The sequence below is a fragment of the Ricinus communis genome, chromosome 10 (assembly GCF_019578655.1).
Source record: "Ricinus communis isolate WT05 ecotype wild-type chromosome 10, ASM1957865v1, whole genome shotgun sequence".
Taxonomy (NCBI): Eukaryota; Viridiplantae; Streptophyta; class Magnoliopsida; order Malpighiales; family Euphorbiaceae; genus Ricinus; species Ricinus communis.
In genome coordinates, this window is record NC_063265.1 from 17,636,270 (window position 1) to 17,654,078 (window position 17,809).

At 31.0% G+C, this 17,809-nt stretch overlaps 4 protein-coding genes across 6 annotated transcripts; 1 reads left to right on the plus strand and 3 right to left on the minus strand.

Moving 5' to 3' along the window:
* Positions 1 to 168: 168 nt before the first annotated feature.
* Positions 169 to 2,377, minus strand: LOC107261642 (pentatricopeptide repeat-containing protein At5g06540). The gene has a single exon (XM_015722345.3). It carries the CDS (start codon positions 2,149 to 2,151, stop codon positions 298 to 300), a length of 1,854 nt encoding a protein of 617 aa, XP_015577831.2. The 5' UTR covers positions 2,152 to 2,377; the 3' UTR covers positions 169 to 297.
* Positions 2,378 to 2,517: 140 nt separating this feature from the next.
* LOC8259799 (F-box protein At5g06550) lies at positions 2,518 to 5,847 on the minus strand. 3 transcript variants are annotated; one of them, XR_007214249.1, is made up of 3 exons: positions 4,384 to 5,847; positions 3,825 to 3,914; positions 2,795 to 2,930 (listed from the first exon to the last, which is right to left on the minus strand). XR_007214249.1 is itself a non-coding variant. In XM_015722346.2 (2 exons), exons 1-2 carry the CDS (start codon positions 5,724 to 5,726, stop codon positions 2,690 to 2,692), a joined length of 1,584 nt encoding a protein of 527 aa, XP_015577832.2. In that variant the 5' UTR covers positions 5,727 to 5,845; the 3' UTR covers positions 2,518 to 2,689. The 3 variants fall into 3 exon arrangements, 1 of the variants encoding a protein (XP_015577832.2); XR_001535555.2 differs by having other exon boundaries at positions 3,825 to 3,926; XM_015722346.2 differs by lacking the exon at positions 3,825 to 3,914 and having other exon boundaries at positions 2,518 to 2,930; positions 4,384 to 5,845.
* A 2,342-nt stretch (positions 5,848 to 8,189) lies between these two features.
* Positions 8,190 to 11,455, minus strand: LOC8259800 (sodium transporter HKT1). Its single transcript, XM_015722320.3, has 3 exons — positions 10,252 to 11,455; positions 8,878 to 9,096; positions 8,190 to 8,522 (listed from the first exon to the last, which is right to left on the minus strand). Exons 1-3 carry the CDS (start codon positions 11,421 to 11,423, stop codon positions 8,324 to 8,326), a joined length of 1,590 nt encoding a protein of 529 aa, XP_015577806.1. The 5' UTR covers positions 11,424 to 11,455; the 3' UTR covers positions 8,190 to 8,323.
* Positions 11,456 to 16,344: 4,889 nt separating this feature from the next.
* On the plus strand, positions 16,345 to 17,458 carry LOC8259801 (calcium-dependent protein kinase 2-like). Its single transcript, XM_025158229.2, has one exon. It carries the CDS (start codon positions 16,373 to 16,375, stop codon positions 17,405 to 17,407), a length of 1,035 nt encoding a protein of 344 aa, XP_025013997.2. The 5' UTR covers positions 16,345 to 16,372; the 3' UTR covers positions 17,408 to 17,458.
* The last annotated feature ends 351 nt before the right edge of the window (positions 17,459 to 17,809 follow it).

A 17,809-nucleotide genomic window follows, 5' to 3' on the forward strand; every position in this document is an offset into this window, starting at 1 on the left:
CTAGTAGGATTCATCATATCAATTCTAAACTTCTTGCTTGAGTTCTTTTTCTTGGCAAATATTTTAAATCTTTGAGCATGAGGATAGGATGATTTTCATGCTTTGTAAATTTATCAAATTGCCTTTTCGCCAGAAATTGCAAGGAAAATTTTGGAAAATCTTCGAAAATATATTAATTTCTCTTTATGGGAAAAGCATTTGCTTCCCACCTTTGTAGTAATAGTAAAGCAAGCCACAAAAAATTCTTTCAGAAGTTTAATCTATAAGAAAACAACAAATCATATAGTTTTGACTTGTTCACCAATAATCCATGCAAGAACAGACTCCTCCTTTAAAATGATGGAACCTGTTTCGGTCTCTTACAATCAACTCTCGCTCGTAAATCTTAGATATCAGCTTTGTAGCCGTGTGGCAATCTTCACATACCCGCAAGTTCTTCACTATCCGAATAGGGGCATGTGCTTTAGTCCTCATGATCCCATATGCTATAGCTAGCTTCTCACTGTGCCGGTGCAGGGTATTCTCTTTTTCCTCTTCATCTATGTCAAACATTGCATCAGTAGTATTTTCAGTATATCCTGCTGTTTTTATCTTCTTGAGAATTTCTTCCCACATTTTTTCAATCTTCTCTATTTCTGGGTGTATTGTGTCTCCTATGGTAAATTTATGAACTTTCCCCTTTATCTCAATGAGACTATATCCGGGCGGTTTCTTTACTCCCCTTACCTTCATCATCTCTCTCATGTTTTCGACATTCTTCCACTTGTTCGTGCGTGCATAAATGTTTGAAAGCAGCACATAGTATCCACTGTGTTCTGGCAGCAACTCAATGAGGGTCTTTCCTACTCTTTCTGCAATTTCTGCATTTTTATGTATCCGACAAGCTCCGAGCAATGCTCCCCAAATTGGAGCATTAGGCTTCACTGGCATATCAAGAACAAACTTCTCAGCTTCCGTTAATTTCCCTGCTCGGCCTAGCAGATCAACCATGCACCCATAGTGTTCCAACCTAGGCTCAACACAATAGTCTCTTTTCATGGTTTCAAATATCTTCATCCCTCTTTCAACCAATCCCCTGTGACTGCATGCAGACAAAACTGCTGTAAAGGTTATGTCTCTCGGGGTTAGCCCTGTTCTTATCATTTCTGAGAAATATTGAAGTGCTTTTTCAGCATGACCATGCATTGCAAATCCAGCAATAAGGGCTGTCCAACTTAAGGCATCCTTCTCCCCAAGTTCATCGAAAACCTGGACAGCTTTATCAATACTTCCACATCTTGCATACATATCTACAAGGGCAGTACCAAGTATCAAATTGACAGTTATTTTATTTCTAACCACATAATCATGTGCTTTTTCTCCCAATTCAAGTGCACCTAAATGAGCACATGAAGACATCACACTAACCATAACAGTTTCATTTGCTTGAACCCCTTCTGATTGAAGAACATTATACAATTCAATTGCCTTATTAAAGCAATTGTTCTTAGCATAGCCACTGATCATTGTACTCCAAGTAACCAAGTTCTTTTCCGGCATTTTGTCGAACAACTTGCGCGCTGACTCAACATCTCCTGATTTATTATAACCAGCTATCATCGAAGTCCAAGAAACAACATCTAACTGAGACATTGTTTGAAAGATATAACTTGCAGCCCTTATGTCCCCTAGATTAGAATACATATTAACAAGTGAATTTTGCACATAAACATCATTTTCAAATCCATGCCTAACAACATGACCATGAGCTTGCATTCCCATATCTATAGAACCCAATTGAGTACATGCCTTGACTAAAAACGGGTATGTAAGATTATCAGGAAAAATGCCTAATCTTTGAGATTGGATGTAAAAGTGAAAGGACTGACCTGGGCTTTCGCTTCCAGAATATCCCCTGATAAATGCATTGAAAATAAAAAGATTAGGGTTTTGGATTTGGTAAAAGACCTGTAATGCATAATCTAGCAAGTTCTTGTCTATGCTAAAGGAAATTAAACGACTGGTTGAAAACACATCAACGATTGTGTGGGTTCTGATCATATAGGCATGAATGATTTTCAGGTGGGACAAATTGGAGCAGGATTCTAGTAGCAAAAGTTTTGGATTCTTTAGCTTTAGGGTTCTTGAAACCAAGCTGCTAGTACTACTCATCTTCTAAAATTAAGAGAATTCATTGTTTCAGCTTCAATCTACTCTAAATTACCTCCAAACTTCAACTTTGTCCAAATTAACATGCTAATATAGAAGAATGCTAAAATAACTGAACCTTTTGAATACTACATTAACATCAACTTATGCAGAGAGCAGGCAAGATAATTGGGTTGATTGAAAAAGAGAAAAAAAAACGATCTGCAATAATCTAAATAACCCGTTTGACATATAATATTTAGTACTTTATAATGAATGATCGGGTTTACATGAAATTTCCTCTTTCTTGTGCATTAGTCAAGTTTCCATAGTTTATATAAATCTATGCTCTGCCTGTAGTTTCTATTTTCTTTCTTTTAACACTAGAGGTAAGATAACATATGCGCTATTATAGAAATTAATGAAGTACAATGATGAAAAATCTGTAAATGAACAATGCCAAAATTGTTTAGCAATCTTTCATGGAAGTTGGAGTAGGACAGTAAGACTGCTGATACTAGTTATCCTGCTCCAATAGTATGTTATCTTTAATGGGTGAATCTTAGAAACTGAACTTGAAAGCACCAGCATGGGAATCAGTCACCGAGTCCCAAAAGGAAAGTTTTTTCTGTTGTGCCTTTTTCTCCTCAGCTTTCTGCACCAAATCATCAATAGTTCCAGGAAACCTTGCTTCAATAGCATTCTTAAACTTATCATGCAAATTCACGCGGTCTCTGGTTCCGGACACCAGCTCACTTGCATTTGGCCTCTTAAGAAACTCCAGAACATTCAACAAATTACTCCTGCAGCACAGAAAACCAAATATATTTAGATTCTCTTTTACTTTTTCTACCCCAAAAACTTAGCATGAAAGCCTATGCACAAAGAATGCAAATAAAAAATATGCCATTTCAAATCACTACAAGTCGGCATGAATAATGTATAAAATGGCTTCAATCAAAATAGCATGAGATTCAAAACCTGTGTTGTACATTTCATTGGCCATATTATTTGGACCAGACAGATCCCTTTCTGATAGATGTTTATTTTTGTTTTAAAACAACAAAAAAGGGAACAGGGGAGACAAACATTAAGATAGAGAAATAACTAAGCAGTATCCTTGAAGTACTAATGGTGAAGCTTGAAGCCTGTTTGGAGATGTAGAAATATTTGGTCCCTTGCAATAATGCATGGTCCACCAAGTCCTTAACTTAAAACATCCTGCCATCTTTTTCCTCATCAATCTATTTATATTAATAGAAGTCCTTGACAAACAGAAAAGTTCATCACTAAGCAGACTTATAATCTAAGATGGCAAAAGGAAAGCTTACATGTACAAGAACTAATATAGATGTGGCCACAGGCCTAGGCTAATCCTGAAACCCAATTCCTATGATCTTCAGTTGTAAGCAAGTTATATGCATCTACTAACTATCTAAATCAAGTTCTACAGATCTGTTGAATCTTGTACATGCTTGAGCATGAATATTCAATGCTCAAGCAGTAAGTTGCATGTGAATGTAAACACAGCTTTATCTTATAAATTGAACCACAAATGCCATTAGGTGCAGGTAACCTCTCCAACTTTGACTGTTTCTGCATCATTTTTGCACTTTTCTCGAACAGACAAATGGACAATACACAATAGCCCCTCAGGAGCCTTTAGGTGCAGATGTAATCATTCACAATGAACCCACCTGATTCAACAGTACACTCCGTGTCATCATTTATAGCACATCCTACTTCTTGAAGTATCTCTGTGATTGTGGAATTACTGCTTTCAAATCCTGTCAAATGAGCTTTTATGGTCTTTATGTTAGATCTAAGGGTATGCGGAGAGAGTGTTGGGAGTTAACTTTCAATATTGAGAAATGGGGATCAAACCCAAAAATTGCTGCTCAGGAATAGATAGCAATTCTAACAGGCAATGAGCTAAAACAACCTTGTTTTCTTAACACTTGTTACTTGGTAAGGTGCCCTTAACATACTTAGCATACCTGGATACTGGTTTTATTTTGGCCCTTGTGCAGAAAATTTGAAGATAAATTGTGATTTAAATATTCAAGACTTATTTTCAAATCATAAGAGTTTTAGAGAGACCAATCCTTATGAGATATTGTTATTCTGATAACACAGAAGAAGAATGGTAAAACCTATGTCAAAATGATTAAGGGAATGTGTTTCAGGGCTCTGATGAAATTCCTTGAGAGCATTTTCTAAAACTATCAATATTATAGAACAAATGAAAACACATACCTGCTGACATAATTCTGTGTCATGGCAACAGATTCTTCCAGATTGATCACCAAATGCCACCATCCATTGGGCACAAAAATCACTTCCCCAGCCTTACAGACACATTCAATAGGTCGTTTCTTCCAATCTTTTGTAGCATCATAAAAGTTCATAAACCATTCAATTATAGAAACAGGACATGCGACCTCTGTGCCATCTGGGCTTGGATGTACCCCGGACGGTATCACATCAGGTGGGAACAAAATCCATTTCTTAGACCCCTTAATCACTGCATTCCAAGCTGATGTAGAATTAGGATCAATGTGGAATGATGAACCAGACCCTGCTGGTCCGACTATGATCCACCTATAATCAGGTCTCTCACTACCTAGAACACCAAACAAATCCTCTCTAAAGTACATAGGAACTTTGTAGTCTGAACCCAAACTTGGAACTTTTTCTGCGAACTTCGGGTCGAAAAGATACAATGGCCTTTCTTCCCTCACTTGGTCTGCATACCTAAAGTACTCCTTAAGCCGCATTTCCACCGGTCCAACTGCAAATTTAACATCACCACATATTCTAACTAAATAATCTCTATCCCAATTATGGAATGCAGCCCAATTATCCATACATCCTTCAAGCAACACTGGCTTATTTGGTTCCTCAAAATTCGAAACAAATTCTTCAACAGAAATACCCTTCTTTCTAACTATATTATCTCTCTCAAGCCATTCAGGTTTCATTTCAAGATTAGCACATAACCAACTTTGGAATATATAATCAGAATAAAAATCTCTAACTCTCAAATTCGATATCCGCATGCAAGAAACATCAAAAGAGGGGGAAAAAGAAGAAATGTAAGTAAGCTTCCATGAACCATTGAACAAAAACGCACCATTTAAGTTATCCAATACAAGATTTCTCCAAAGAGGCTCATGGTTAGCAAAAACATAAAAAGATTTGCTAACAGTAGCCAAAATACCCAAGTGGGTACCATCAAGAAGTCCAAGAATATCAAGAACAAGCTCATCAGTTAGGGTATGGAGATTACCTAAACCAGTGTTTCTTGAATTGATAGAACCTGGATTTAAGTAAAGATTACCTAGTGGCTGGACACCATAAAAAATGTGAGATGGAGCTGAGTTTTTTAGGCTAAAACCTTGAGCATCTTCTTCTTCTTCTTCTTGGAAATCTTGAATTTCTTGGTCTTTCAGCTGATGTTGGTGAGCTGATTCTTCATTTAAAGAAATGGTTTCTTGTTTTCTTTTTGAAATAGTTTTGTTTCTTGCTTTCTTTTTCAACTTCAAATTATTTTTCTTTTTCATGGCTCTAGAGAACAACAAGTTTCTGCAGCGTAGCATTGTAAAACAAAGAGATATTGCGATGGACTGGTGGCGCTAATTCTTCAAAGAGGTAAACCTGTGAGGGGTTTTAGCATTCTTTCAAGATTAAGGCGTTTCGAGGGAACAAGTTCACTTCTTAGGCAAAAGAAACGTTTTATTTCTTTTACTAAATTACTTGTGATTTTGGGCCTTTCAAAATAGGCTGTGCATAGTGAGCAAAAATTTCTAACTTTCACCCATTAAATCATATTTAGCTTAATGAAAAAAAAATGAAAATACCTATATTTATTTTAAATTTACGGTATTAATATTAATAATTTTATTATGTTAAAATATTAAAAATATACTTTTTAACTTTTTTAAAATTTTAATTTTAATTATTTTGTTGTATTTAAGAAATAATTAAAAAATAATCACACCTTAATTTTTTTTAAAAAAGAACAGTATTTTAAAAAAATTATATAATTAAAATGATATTTTTTTACTAATTGAAGAATATTTTTAAAAAATTTCCCAATATAAACAGCATTTATTTTAGCCTCCAAAATTTTCTAACTTTTTATAATCTTAGCCAAATTTTTTAATTTAGACAATTTTACTTTTAATAAAAAATGTGTTTGATAATTTTAGATGAAGTTAGAGAGATAACTCACTAATTTAAATATTAAAATAACATATAATCACATATTTCTCTTTGTTTAGAAAAAAACACCTACAACCTATTTAAAATTGTAGAACGATGAAACCATATGGTATATTTTTATACTTATTCAACTCTTTTTCACATCGATTATCAACTTTAATTCTTTTGCTCTTTATCTCTTTTTTATTTTGTAATTTTTCTCTGGTCACAGTAAATAATCAAATATTTTTCCTACATAATTTATATGAGTTACTAAAGTTTATTGATTTGGAGAGAAGTTTTTTATATCTCTTTAATATTGAATTTAAAAAAATACGTGGCAAATTTAAAATGTATAAAAAAAGATCTCATAACTTTTAAGATTTTAATATTTAGAGATAAATAAAATTCCTCTAACAACGAAGATGAATTTATTTAGTTGAAAAATCTTTTAAAAATTTATGTTAGATTTATGTTTTTAGTTTTTTTATTTTATTTTAGTGAAACATTATATATCTTTTGTTTGTCATTCTTAATTAGAATTTTATATATATATATATATGAGTTCGTGGATCTTCTATTAAATTAAAAGTAGTTTGAGTTTGATAATCAAAAGAATGGACTCATTTAAAAACTTTTCAAATGATAATAAAGTTGATTTATAATTTATTATAATCATCAAATAAAATATTTTTTTTTATCAATCTACTAAATACAGTCAAAATATCATATATAATTATTCCATCAACGCAACTAATACTTTTCAGAGGAAAAGTTCATTACTCTAGCAACATTTATATGTAAATTTACTTGTATGTTACAAGTTACATTTATTAATAATTAATAATAATAAAAAGTCTATTTTTTAAAAAAATCACCAATTAAATAAAAATCCATTTTACACTACATCAACTTTTTCTTAAATAAACATTTAGTCCGTTGGGCATTATTTATCAAATTTTTAAATAGAGTCGAAAAATAAATGTCATATACTACAAGATTATAATTAGATCAAGAAATAAATGAAAAGTTTAACCGACCCCATATTATAAACATGAGAGACATGTCTTAAGAAATTATATATATATATATATATATATAACTTTAAAAATGATATGTTATGCTATGTTTTGTTTTACTGTTTTATCTCATCAATCTTATTTGTATAATATGACAAAATATTTACGTATCTTATCTCTATAGTCTATCATTTCGCCAACAAGATTAAATATTAAGTCTAAAGAAAACTTTTAATACTCAAACCATCATTAAGTTATAACTTCTTTATAGTTATAAATTTTATTTGGTCACATACTACGACTATACAAAGATTTTACCGAATTTAGATTTTAAATCAAAGGTTTCCTCATGCTCCTAATAAATTTATGAGAGCTATGATAATCAAACAAATAATATATTTTATTGCATAACAACTACTTATCGTTAGATTATTAATTGGACAAAATCATCTCGACTATATTAGTACGTGGATTACCACTGAAGTCAATTGAAAATAATCAGATTAATCTAACTATAAATAAATAACAATAATCATGCAATCCAATTATTCATTTTTTTAATTTTCTCTGAAACACCCGGACACACACATATACATACATATATATATATATATATATATATATAGACCTTAGGACTTTCTTTCATGAAATAACAATAGTTTAATTTACTAATAAATAATAGAAATCATGCAATGCAATAATTCATTTTTTTATTATTTATCTTTCCTTTAACTTGTAAACTTGGTAGAAACATGTTAAAAATTCATACAGCAAAATCCTTGACAACCAATATGCATTTAACTACCTAAAAATGGTCGTTAAGTAGTCGTTAAACGTGAATAGTAATAAGTATACACTTGGAATTACATTTTTTAATAAATTTTTAGAATTTCCCTTATTATTGTACACTTGGAATTAAATTTAACAACATATATATATGCAAATTAATATTGGAAAATATTTATATACAGTGCTTACAAAAGAATCCATGCTCTACCTCCATTCATATTGAACTTCTTAAGTCTTCCAAAAAACATGACCATTATTAGAATAACCCTCCCTTCGTCACTCCATCTTCCAGAAAACCCATACCATTTGTCTTGGCAAATGCTATCAGGATGTATTTGCCTCTTACAGCTATAGCCTGCTGTAAACCCCACATTTCCATATGCACTGAAAACCAATTTAGGAAGAACAAACTGTCAATACATATTCAAGGCCATACTACGAACCCACAAATTTGTCTTAATGTATTCTTTTAATTTAATGTTGTTCGGTCGTGTGTTGTCTAGTTGTGGTTTTTTCTTTTATTTTTTTTTCTCCTGTTGTTTTAGCATACACTAGCTAGGTATCATCTGGATCTGTTGAACCTGGGGTTATCTTCAAAATTATGAATATTCGAATTCAAATCTTATAAAACCTCAATCGGAATCAATTAAAAAATTTAAGAAAATTAACTGAAAGTCAACCATGGGCAGATTAGCTACTTCATTTAAAAACAATCACAGAAGTGTAAGATAATAAGTACCTGATGACCTCTAGCACAATGTTCAAAACATTGAAATTAAGGGGATCTTGCTTCATCTTGTGTCTCTCTGTTATACATATGAGGATGACAAAGATGACCAAATATGAGAGCTGTGAAAATATTATGTTCTCCAAAAGCTTTCCCCTCCATCTTTTACTTCTCCCATCTATTTCTGTATCATCTTTTATGGGAAGGAATGCTGTATATGGAGGAAGGTACCTGTAAACAAAGCCAATGGAATATACATAAAACAACTCAACCAAACTCATAAGATTCATCATGTGATTATATTATAAGTGAAAAAAAATAGATAAGGCAGTTCTCATACAGATTGATAACAATTTTTTTTTTTAATTTTAAAAATAAACTCTTTACTATTTAATTTAAAGCCAAGTGATGCTTATTTTAAAATTCATATTTTATAATGTAAATTTAATCCATATGAATAGCTTAGGTAGTTAGGAAAGTGGAAGAGAGTGGCAACTTTATATATTTTTATTCTTTGATCACATAATTAATTCGATTCGACGAGTTAATTAATGTTTTTTACTAATAAAAAATGGGGAAATTTATTTTTTTTATTCACGAGGAATATTATAATTTAACTTGATTTAAAGGAGAAGGTTACTCTGAAACCCATGGCCAATTTGGCTTCACCTGTTTAATCTATGAAGTATAAGAAAGAAAAAAGAAAAGAAAAAACTCAAACCCATTGGCGGATTCCAACCATTTAATTAGAATCGTGATTAAAATTTTAGTTTCAATAATTCTTTTTCATAGAAATGCTCTGGGTGTATTAGTTTGGGATGAAATGTTATATAAAACTTTGATTTAGTAGTGGTACAGAGATTTATTTTGATAAATATAAGAAACATGTTAATTATTTTTAACAAAACCAAGATCATAATTTGCCTGAAATACTTGGAAGATTTACATGTCCTTACAGGAAATGTCACCTTCCTGGCATTTCTCGACAATTTCTCCCTCATACACCACTGCTTCGTATACTTTCCAAACAACAAATAGACAATTTTAGGGTCATCTTCCATATTAATTTTTTTTTACATAGGTTACTCTTCCAGAATTTTTAATGCATATATAGTTTTTTGAGGGTATCTAATCCAATATATTTATGTTAATGAAAGAGTGACAGTGTTCTAGAAATCATTAGACTCTACCCACCCAATTTCACCTGAAATTTTTAATGATAATAGTAGACATATATCACTCTAAAATTACATTCTTAAAATAGGTAATTACTTTATATCTTAAAGTATATTAATATACTTCAGATACTACTTTTTTTTTTAAAGATAAATAAATATGTTGAACTTGAAAAAAAAAAATACTATAGGGAGAGAGAGAGAGACTAACATCATGACAATAAATAGCACCAGGATAGCAGGGGAGATGGCTGAGAGATCAACAATAGTTTCACCAGTATGTCTGGAGTTGACTGTTTGAAACAGGACTCCTATAATTTTCTGGAAAGAATTCAATCCATTCAATGCTTCTGAATTCCACTCCAGGGAGCAGAACAGTACAAACTGAACCAGAATGAAACCAAACACAGTACCAACCAAAAATAAAGAATGCAAACTTGGCAACAAGTGAAGATATCCAATTTTACTTGTGTTCTTCAACAAGTAATTGGATTCTACTTTCTTGAAAAAATTTCCCAAGAACCAAATGGAAAACCTCAGGCACGAAGGAAATAATGTGTTACCAAAAAGGACCTGAGGGATAAGAATAAGGAGAAGACCTGAATTCTTGCTAAAAACCATCATGTTTTCATTTGTTGGGACAAACCCACAACTTGCAAAGGTTGAAACAATGGTAAACAAAGAGAACGTGAAAATGTTTAGTCCTTTGGTTTCAAGGACATTTCTTGCACTTTTAACAGAGGCTAAATAAACCAAAACTAGAAGTATTCCTAAAAAATGAAGAAGCAGAAGGTAACCCAAAACTACAAGACCCAAAAACCTAAATGAGTTGTACTTCAAAATCTTCATATCTAATATTGATGATGTGTATTGGATGTGAAGTTTAACTTCATATCTTGAATCAAGATTTTCATTATCACCTTGTTTTGTCTGCATTTTGTACGTGCCATCAGTGTCACTTCTAACAGAAGAAACTAACCCTACATTGCTAATCCATTTTCTTCTGAGTTGAGACTTCCTGAACAGGAGTCCCACCAAAGAAGTGAAAACTTCTCCACCTACGAACATCAAGACAGTTAAAATGACGAGTTGGGAATTGGAGAAAACCTCCATTTCCACAGTTGACATGCTTGAAACTGTGGATGCAGAAACAGATGTGAAGAACAAATCCAAGTTCCTAGGGCTAAATGAATCACGGGTTCTTGGTTTGAAAGCCTTGAGAAAACCAAAACCAAGAAAAGAAATGGAAAAAAAATAGCAAAGCTGAATCCAGAATGGGTTAATCCTAAGAATGATAAACCTATAAGAACATGCTATTAGAAACCAGGCTGAGGAACTACAAAGACCCAAAACCTTTTTACCGAAACAAGACATGTTGATCATCTTAATTTTCCTTTGTTTCGACGAGGCTTGGATATGAGTAAGTTTATATATATAGAGAGAGAGGGAACGAACGCAATAAATAAGAAAGCTCCTCGAAGGAACGTTAGGACTATTAAAACAATCAGGGAATTAGTTTCAACTGGCGTAAGCACCTAAATTATTACGACATTCAACAAGGTTGAAAGTTCGGGCTGTACTTTTTTGAGGAGGGAAGTTGAATCCTAGATTTCATTACTCACTCTTAATCTATATTACTACTCAATAAACCAATTAATTAGTTAGAGCTCTACTTAATTACTCCCTATATATATATATGAATTCTCTTTGTTCTTGTTTTTTTCTTTAAAATGTTTTAAATATCCTTTAATTATTCTGAGTGTATTAAGTCAAATAAATCAATGACTGCCAGAGGACTGAGACTACATAGTCGGTTGGAAAAATAAAGTAATCTTATTTTATATCAAATTATAAGGTGTGGGTAAGTGACACAGAATATGTGGCACCATTATTGCCATTAACACATGTTCCATCGCCCAACCATTCTTTCCCTTTCTGAATATATTTTTATGTTATCCACTACTTGCCCATTTCTCCACCACCACCTTTTTCATTTTCTTTCCCCTTTTTCCATCATTATAAAAGAAAAGTTTTAATAGGCATAGAGTTATAACCTTGATTTATTAGATGAGATCTAGGTCAACTTTATTAAGCAGAATCTGATCCTAACACCCTACTACTTAACTATCACTACTATTTTATAATAGAATATTAACATTTAATAATATAATCATTTTATAAATAATTTACCATCAAATCAACTGTAAATACTACTATTAAGATTATTATGATTTTATTTCAGAAATTATTTTGTTTTATTCTTAATAAGATTAAAATAGATATAATAATTTTATTTAACATGAATTCGATATAGCTAGTTGTATATTAAATCATTTAATAAGTATTTTTTTAATTTAAAAAATGAGCATTATATTAATATTAAACTATAGAAATATAAAGATATTATTTATAAGACAGTAAAAATATAAAAATCAATTAAGTCACATGATATTTTTTTGTTATAGAAAAATCAGTTATTTAAGTGTAAAAACGTCAAATTATGTGATAATTTTTTTTCATGTTTTTTTATTCTTTATAACGTTTTTATTCCTAAAAGCACGAAAGCAATTTTAGAAACTACCGAGCACTAAAAAAGAAGATGGTATATATAATGGCTTGAATTAGAAATCAGGATTGATGGATCTAATTCTGATAGAAGTTTCTCTTTACTTTGAGCTGTTCCTTGCCCCTCCAAATGACAAACAAAAATGTGCTTAATAGCCAAGAGTTGGCCATGAATGGCTGATTAGAGATTTCTCCTCCTTTTGTTGAAGGTGGATGCATCACAAGTGCCACAATGGGAGGATCGAGTGTGGTGCCAAGAGGGAGAGCCAAGCTTTGGCTTGTGATTGTTGTGCGAGACAAATTTTGCTCGTATGTTGATTCATATTAATTTCAGTCTTTGAATTTGTGTGTGTTTTCATTAGTGTCCTATAAATTATAATTGTTCTTGAACTTTAATTTCTTTTTTTTTTATTTGCATCAAATTTTTTAATATTTGAAATCTTATTGTTTTTCTCTATTAGAAATTACACACAAATTTCATTATAAATTAGAACGATTAATGTACACATTTCTTTAAATTTAAATTTACACATTTTAATATTATAAAATTTACTAATATGACTTTAGCTTTTAATTATTTAAAACTTATTTTGCAAAATAGAGTTAAAGAGAACTTCTAAAGTATAAAAAAAAAAAAAAAGTATGAAATCAAGGGGGTAGAAAGAGAATATTACAAGTTGTTAATTAGCATCAATCAATTAGGGATCATAAATTAGAGTGTAATCATAGTACCCATTAAATGAAAGAAAAATTCCACAAAATATGATGGGAGCATTTCTTTAATTATAATATATCTGTTGGATGATTATATACTAATTCTCATTACACTATTAATCCAATAATTGAGTTTATTTATTATTGTTGAGATTCAAAACTGTACTGATTGTTCACTTTTAAAATTATATTTGAAGTACCAAAAAGTAAAAAAAGAAAAAAAATACAAAATGCTAATTTTATTGATTGGTAGATGGATACCAAATACTGAATTTCCACATCTAAATTTGTTTAGAGAATTGAATCCTTAATGATTAACTAATTGCCACCAATAAGTACAATCAGTACACAACTTAAGAAATCTTCATGCAATTTGATATAATCCTTGGAGGATTGATTGGAAGGACTTTCCACAATAATTTCATAGAATATGTCACCTGGGGGGCTGGTGACGGCAATCAATTATATTAAAATAATCATTTGACAATTTGTCAATCATAGTGAAACCTAGGACTCTAATTTTTAATTATTAATAATAATAATAATTCAAGATTGAAATATTCCAAGGAAATTATTATGATTGAAATAGATTTACAAGTTTTTTTGTAAAAGATAACAAAAATGGATTAAAGGAAGTGATAAAGAATTAAAGCAGAAAGGGTAGTTCCAATGGAGGTGCCTACTAATAATTGAAGTGTCACTGATGTCAAAGATATACAAGATAGCGGCCATCAAATTACCATTTCTATGCCATCATTCACAGACAGACTGATACCTGTGATTATTCATTAGGTATTGTATTATTGGTTAGTTTATTTATTATTTTTAATTAAAATATAATATTTAATAAATAAGTCATGTATTAATATTTATTTATGGATGACGTAATTCACTAAATTTATCTTAAATAGTTAAATTAATTAAAATAAAATAAAACACCTAACATTTGTTTTATAACAACTTATACTCTTGTAGTTTTTATCTTCAAGAATTAAATTAAATCGTCCTAAAATAAATAGTAAATTATTATTTAAAAGAAATATGCTAAATATATATTTAAATATTTATTTTTTTGATATTCTTAATCTCTTAACTCTTGATCCAATCTTTCTCTCTCTCTATATATATATATATATATAAACTCTTGATCCAATCTAACAAATATTTTAATCTCTTTAGTAATAATTAGATATATTTTAAAAAAGCGATCTAAACATTTAACAAGTTGAAATATTTATTAAGTTAAGATACCATGTAATCAATGATTTATGATTTCAATATGTAAAGTCTATAAATCATCGGATAAAGACTAATGTACTAAAGCATTAACACCAATTGATTTATAACGAAACTAATTCGTTCATAAAATAAAAAATCAACAGCCACGGGCCAATAAAGACCGAGAAGATTAACTCAAATAAGACTTTACGTGTTCTAATATATACTTTACCTTTAAAAAAAAACCTATACTGTATAGTAATTTAATTTTTTTTACACTTCTTTTCTTAATAATGTGCGAGTGGCTTAGCTCATTGATGAGGTTTTGCATATATATCCACCACGAGAAAAATAGTCACCACTAAGAATTGAACCATAATTTTAAAAATAAATAAATAAATGAATTATTATCTATTATATAAGTTGGATTTTATAAAAATAAAAAGAAATATTAAGAAGAGCTGAAATATGATTATGAGCTATGTTTATTCTAATTATGAGACATGCCCAAGATTTCCTCAATTCCCACTCAATTCAGCTATTTTGGAATTCAATTTTGTTTGATAAATTCTATGCGCATTACTCAATAATATTAACAATTTTAATGCCATATATTATTGAATTTAAAATGAAGAGCCTTTTCCTTGCCCTCCATTCTACTTTTCCATTTTTAATAATTTTATTTTAAATTTGGTACTTTTTTTAATATAATTTGTTTAACTAAAGTGAAATATATCACATTTTAATACAAATTATTCTGATTTTTTGAAACTATGTCAAGGTTTATAATAATTTTATTCATTAGAATGTTGCATTTTCTAATATTAAACTTTATTTTTCCATAAATTATTTTTTTATTCAGTCCAATAATATTTACATATTTGTACCTTAAAAGTGATTATTACTAGATTCCATGAAAATTAATATTACATTATAATGATTAATTATTACTTTTTTATGCTAAAATTCACTATTTTACTTTTTTCACATTGAATTCTAATTAAATCTTAATCGAAATTAGATATAAATATTAATATATATATATATATTTTTTTTTGTTTAAGACCTAATAATCTCATTCCTGCTTTTGGTCCATTGTACTAATTTCTTTTTATGTTTGACCACCCGCGAACGCGTCGACTCCGTGTTTAGTGTTCAACGCACTCCACGTGGATTTCTTATTGTTTTTCCTTTTCTTTTCTATTTTTCCAACACTAACTAACAATAACTAATTATTTAATATTTTTCCTGCTGAATCATTAATATTGATGATTTCGTTAATCCTTGACTTCAGTTGGACATCCATTCAATTATATCAACCCAAAAACATAACTTAAAATTATAGTTCTATATTAATTGACATTATTAACGGATCAGTTGCTCTTATTAATATTAAATTTGATAATTAAATAAGTGACCCATATTTTTGATTGTCAAGATAATTTTATTTATTTAGGGACTTCGCAATTTAGAAACCCACTGTCACTGGGAGTTCTATCTTATATTTAGCACTGGTTAAGGATTTATAATTCTATTAGTTAGATTCCTAATCCTACTAGCGAACTGATTAAGTTTCAGTTCATATAAAGTTATGTTATGATTGCAGCAAGCAGATTAAAAATTTCGAGTTTTCTTTTTGCTTATGTTCATGCTTTGGTTCTCTGCTTTAATTTGTTAAACTTTTGGGTTCTACAGTATTACAGAATTTAGGCAAGACCAGAAGGACAATCTACAATTTTTCTTTTGTGATCCGAGTTCAAGTTGTGATTCTTGTCCTGCTGGAGAATATAGAATAAATAGCATCCTGCAACATTGTAAAAGGAATTGATTTAGATATGGGTAATGCTTGCTCGGGGAACTGCAGTTTCTTTAAATCAACATTCTCTGACGCGATCCTCTGCTGGGAATATGATCATGATTTACTTCCTGATACTAGCAACGCAGAGCCTGTCGATGAAAACCCACCTTCTGTCGGGGAAAGGGAACCTCCAAGACCAACGGTAATGAAAATAAACAATGCAATCTTACAGCCCAAGACTAAACATTTTAACGAAATTTTCAATCTGGGGAGAGTGTTTGGCGAAGGTAGCTCTGGTGCTGTGTTTCTTTGTGTTGAGAAGGCAACAAGCAGACAATATGCCTGCAAAGTGATTGAGAAGGCAAACCTGACCAGAACTGAACATGTAAAGGCTCTGGTGGGGGAAATTCAGATAATGCGTCATTTGGAAGGAAATCCTAATGTCGCATCAATACAGGACGCTTATGAAGATTCTGAAGCAGTATACATTGTTATGGAGTTATGTAGAGGTGGTGAGCTCTTTGATCGGATGAAAAAGCGGGGCCGATGCACAGAAACTGAGGCAGCTGAGCTTATCAGGACTATTGTTACAGTTGTGCAGAGTTTACACTCTTCAGGGGTTATGCATAAAGACCTTAAGCCGGATAATTTTCTATTTCTCAATGAAGAACAAAACTCGCCTCTCAAAGTAATAGATTTCGGATTGTCAACATTTTTCAAGCCAGGTGAAAAGCTTAGTGAACCTGCTGGTACCCCATTTTATATTGCACCTGAAGTTTTAAAGAAGCATTACGGTCCTGAAGCTGACATTTGGAGCGCTGGGGTGATTCTTTACATTTTGTTAAGTGGGACGCCTCCCTTTTGGGCGGAAACAAAGGAAATGATATACCAAACGGTTTTACATGAAGGTCTTGATTTGTCATCAGATCCTTGGCCTGTTATTTCAGAGAATGCTAAGGATTTGGTGAGAAGAATGCTTGATCGAAACCCCGATACTAGGATTACTGCAAGTGAAGCGTTGTCCCACCTTTGGTTTCGGACTAATGGTTTACAGGCCTCGAAAGAACCATGATTCCTACCCTTGCATAGAACAATAACCTGAAGAGCCTATAAGGAGAGAAAAAAAAAAAAAACAGATTACTAGTTGAGAGAAGTTTTTATGATCATAGAATTAGAAAGTAAAGGCCAAGCAATCATTCAACAATTGTAATTTTTTTATCTAAACATTATAAATGAAGGATGGAAGTGGATATGTTACCTATAATATAAAGAGCATCAACATTATGAATGCTAGAGATAGAAGATGCTTTGCTCATTCATTTGAACTGTGAATATCATCATGAGTGAAACGAATTCCTTCAATACCAAAAATTGGATGATTTTAGATCATCAATATCAGCTACAAGTAATGGTCATTCGACTGCAACCCCAAATAGATATTTCTTTCACAAGGCCAAGTTTTAACATAAAAACG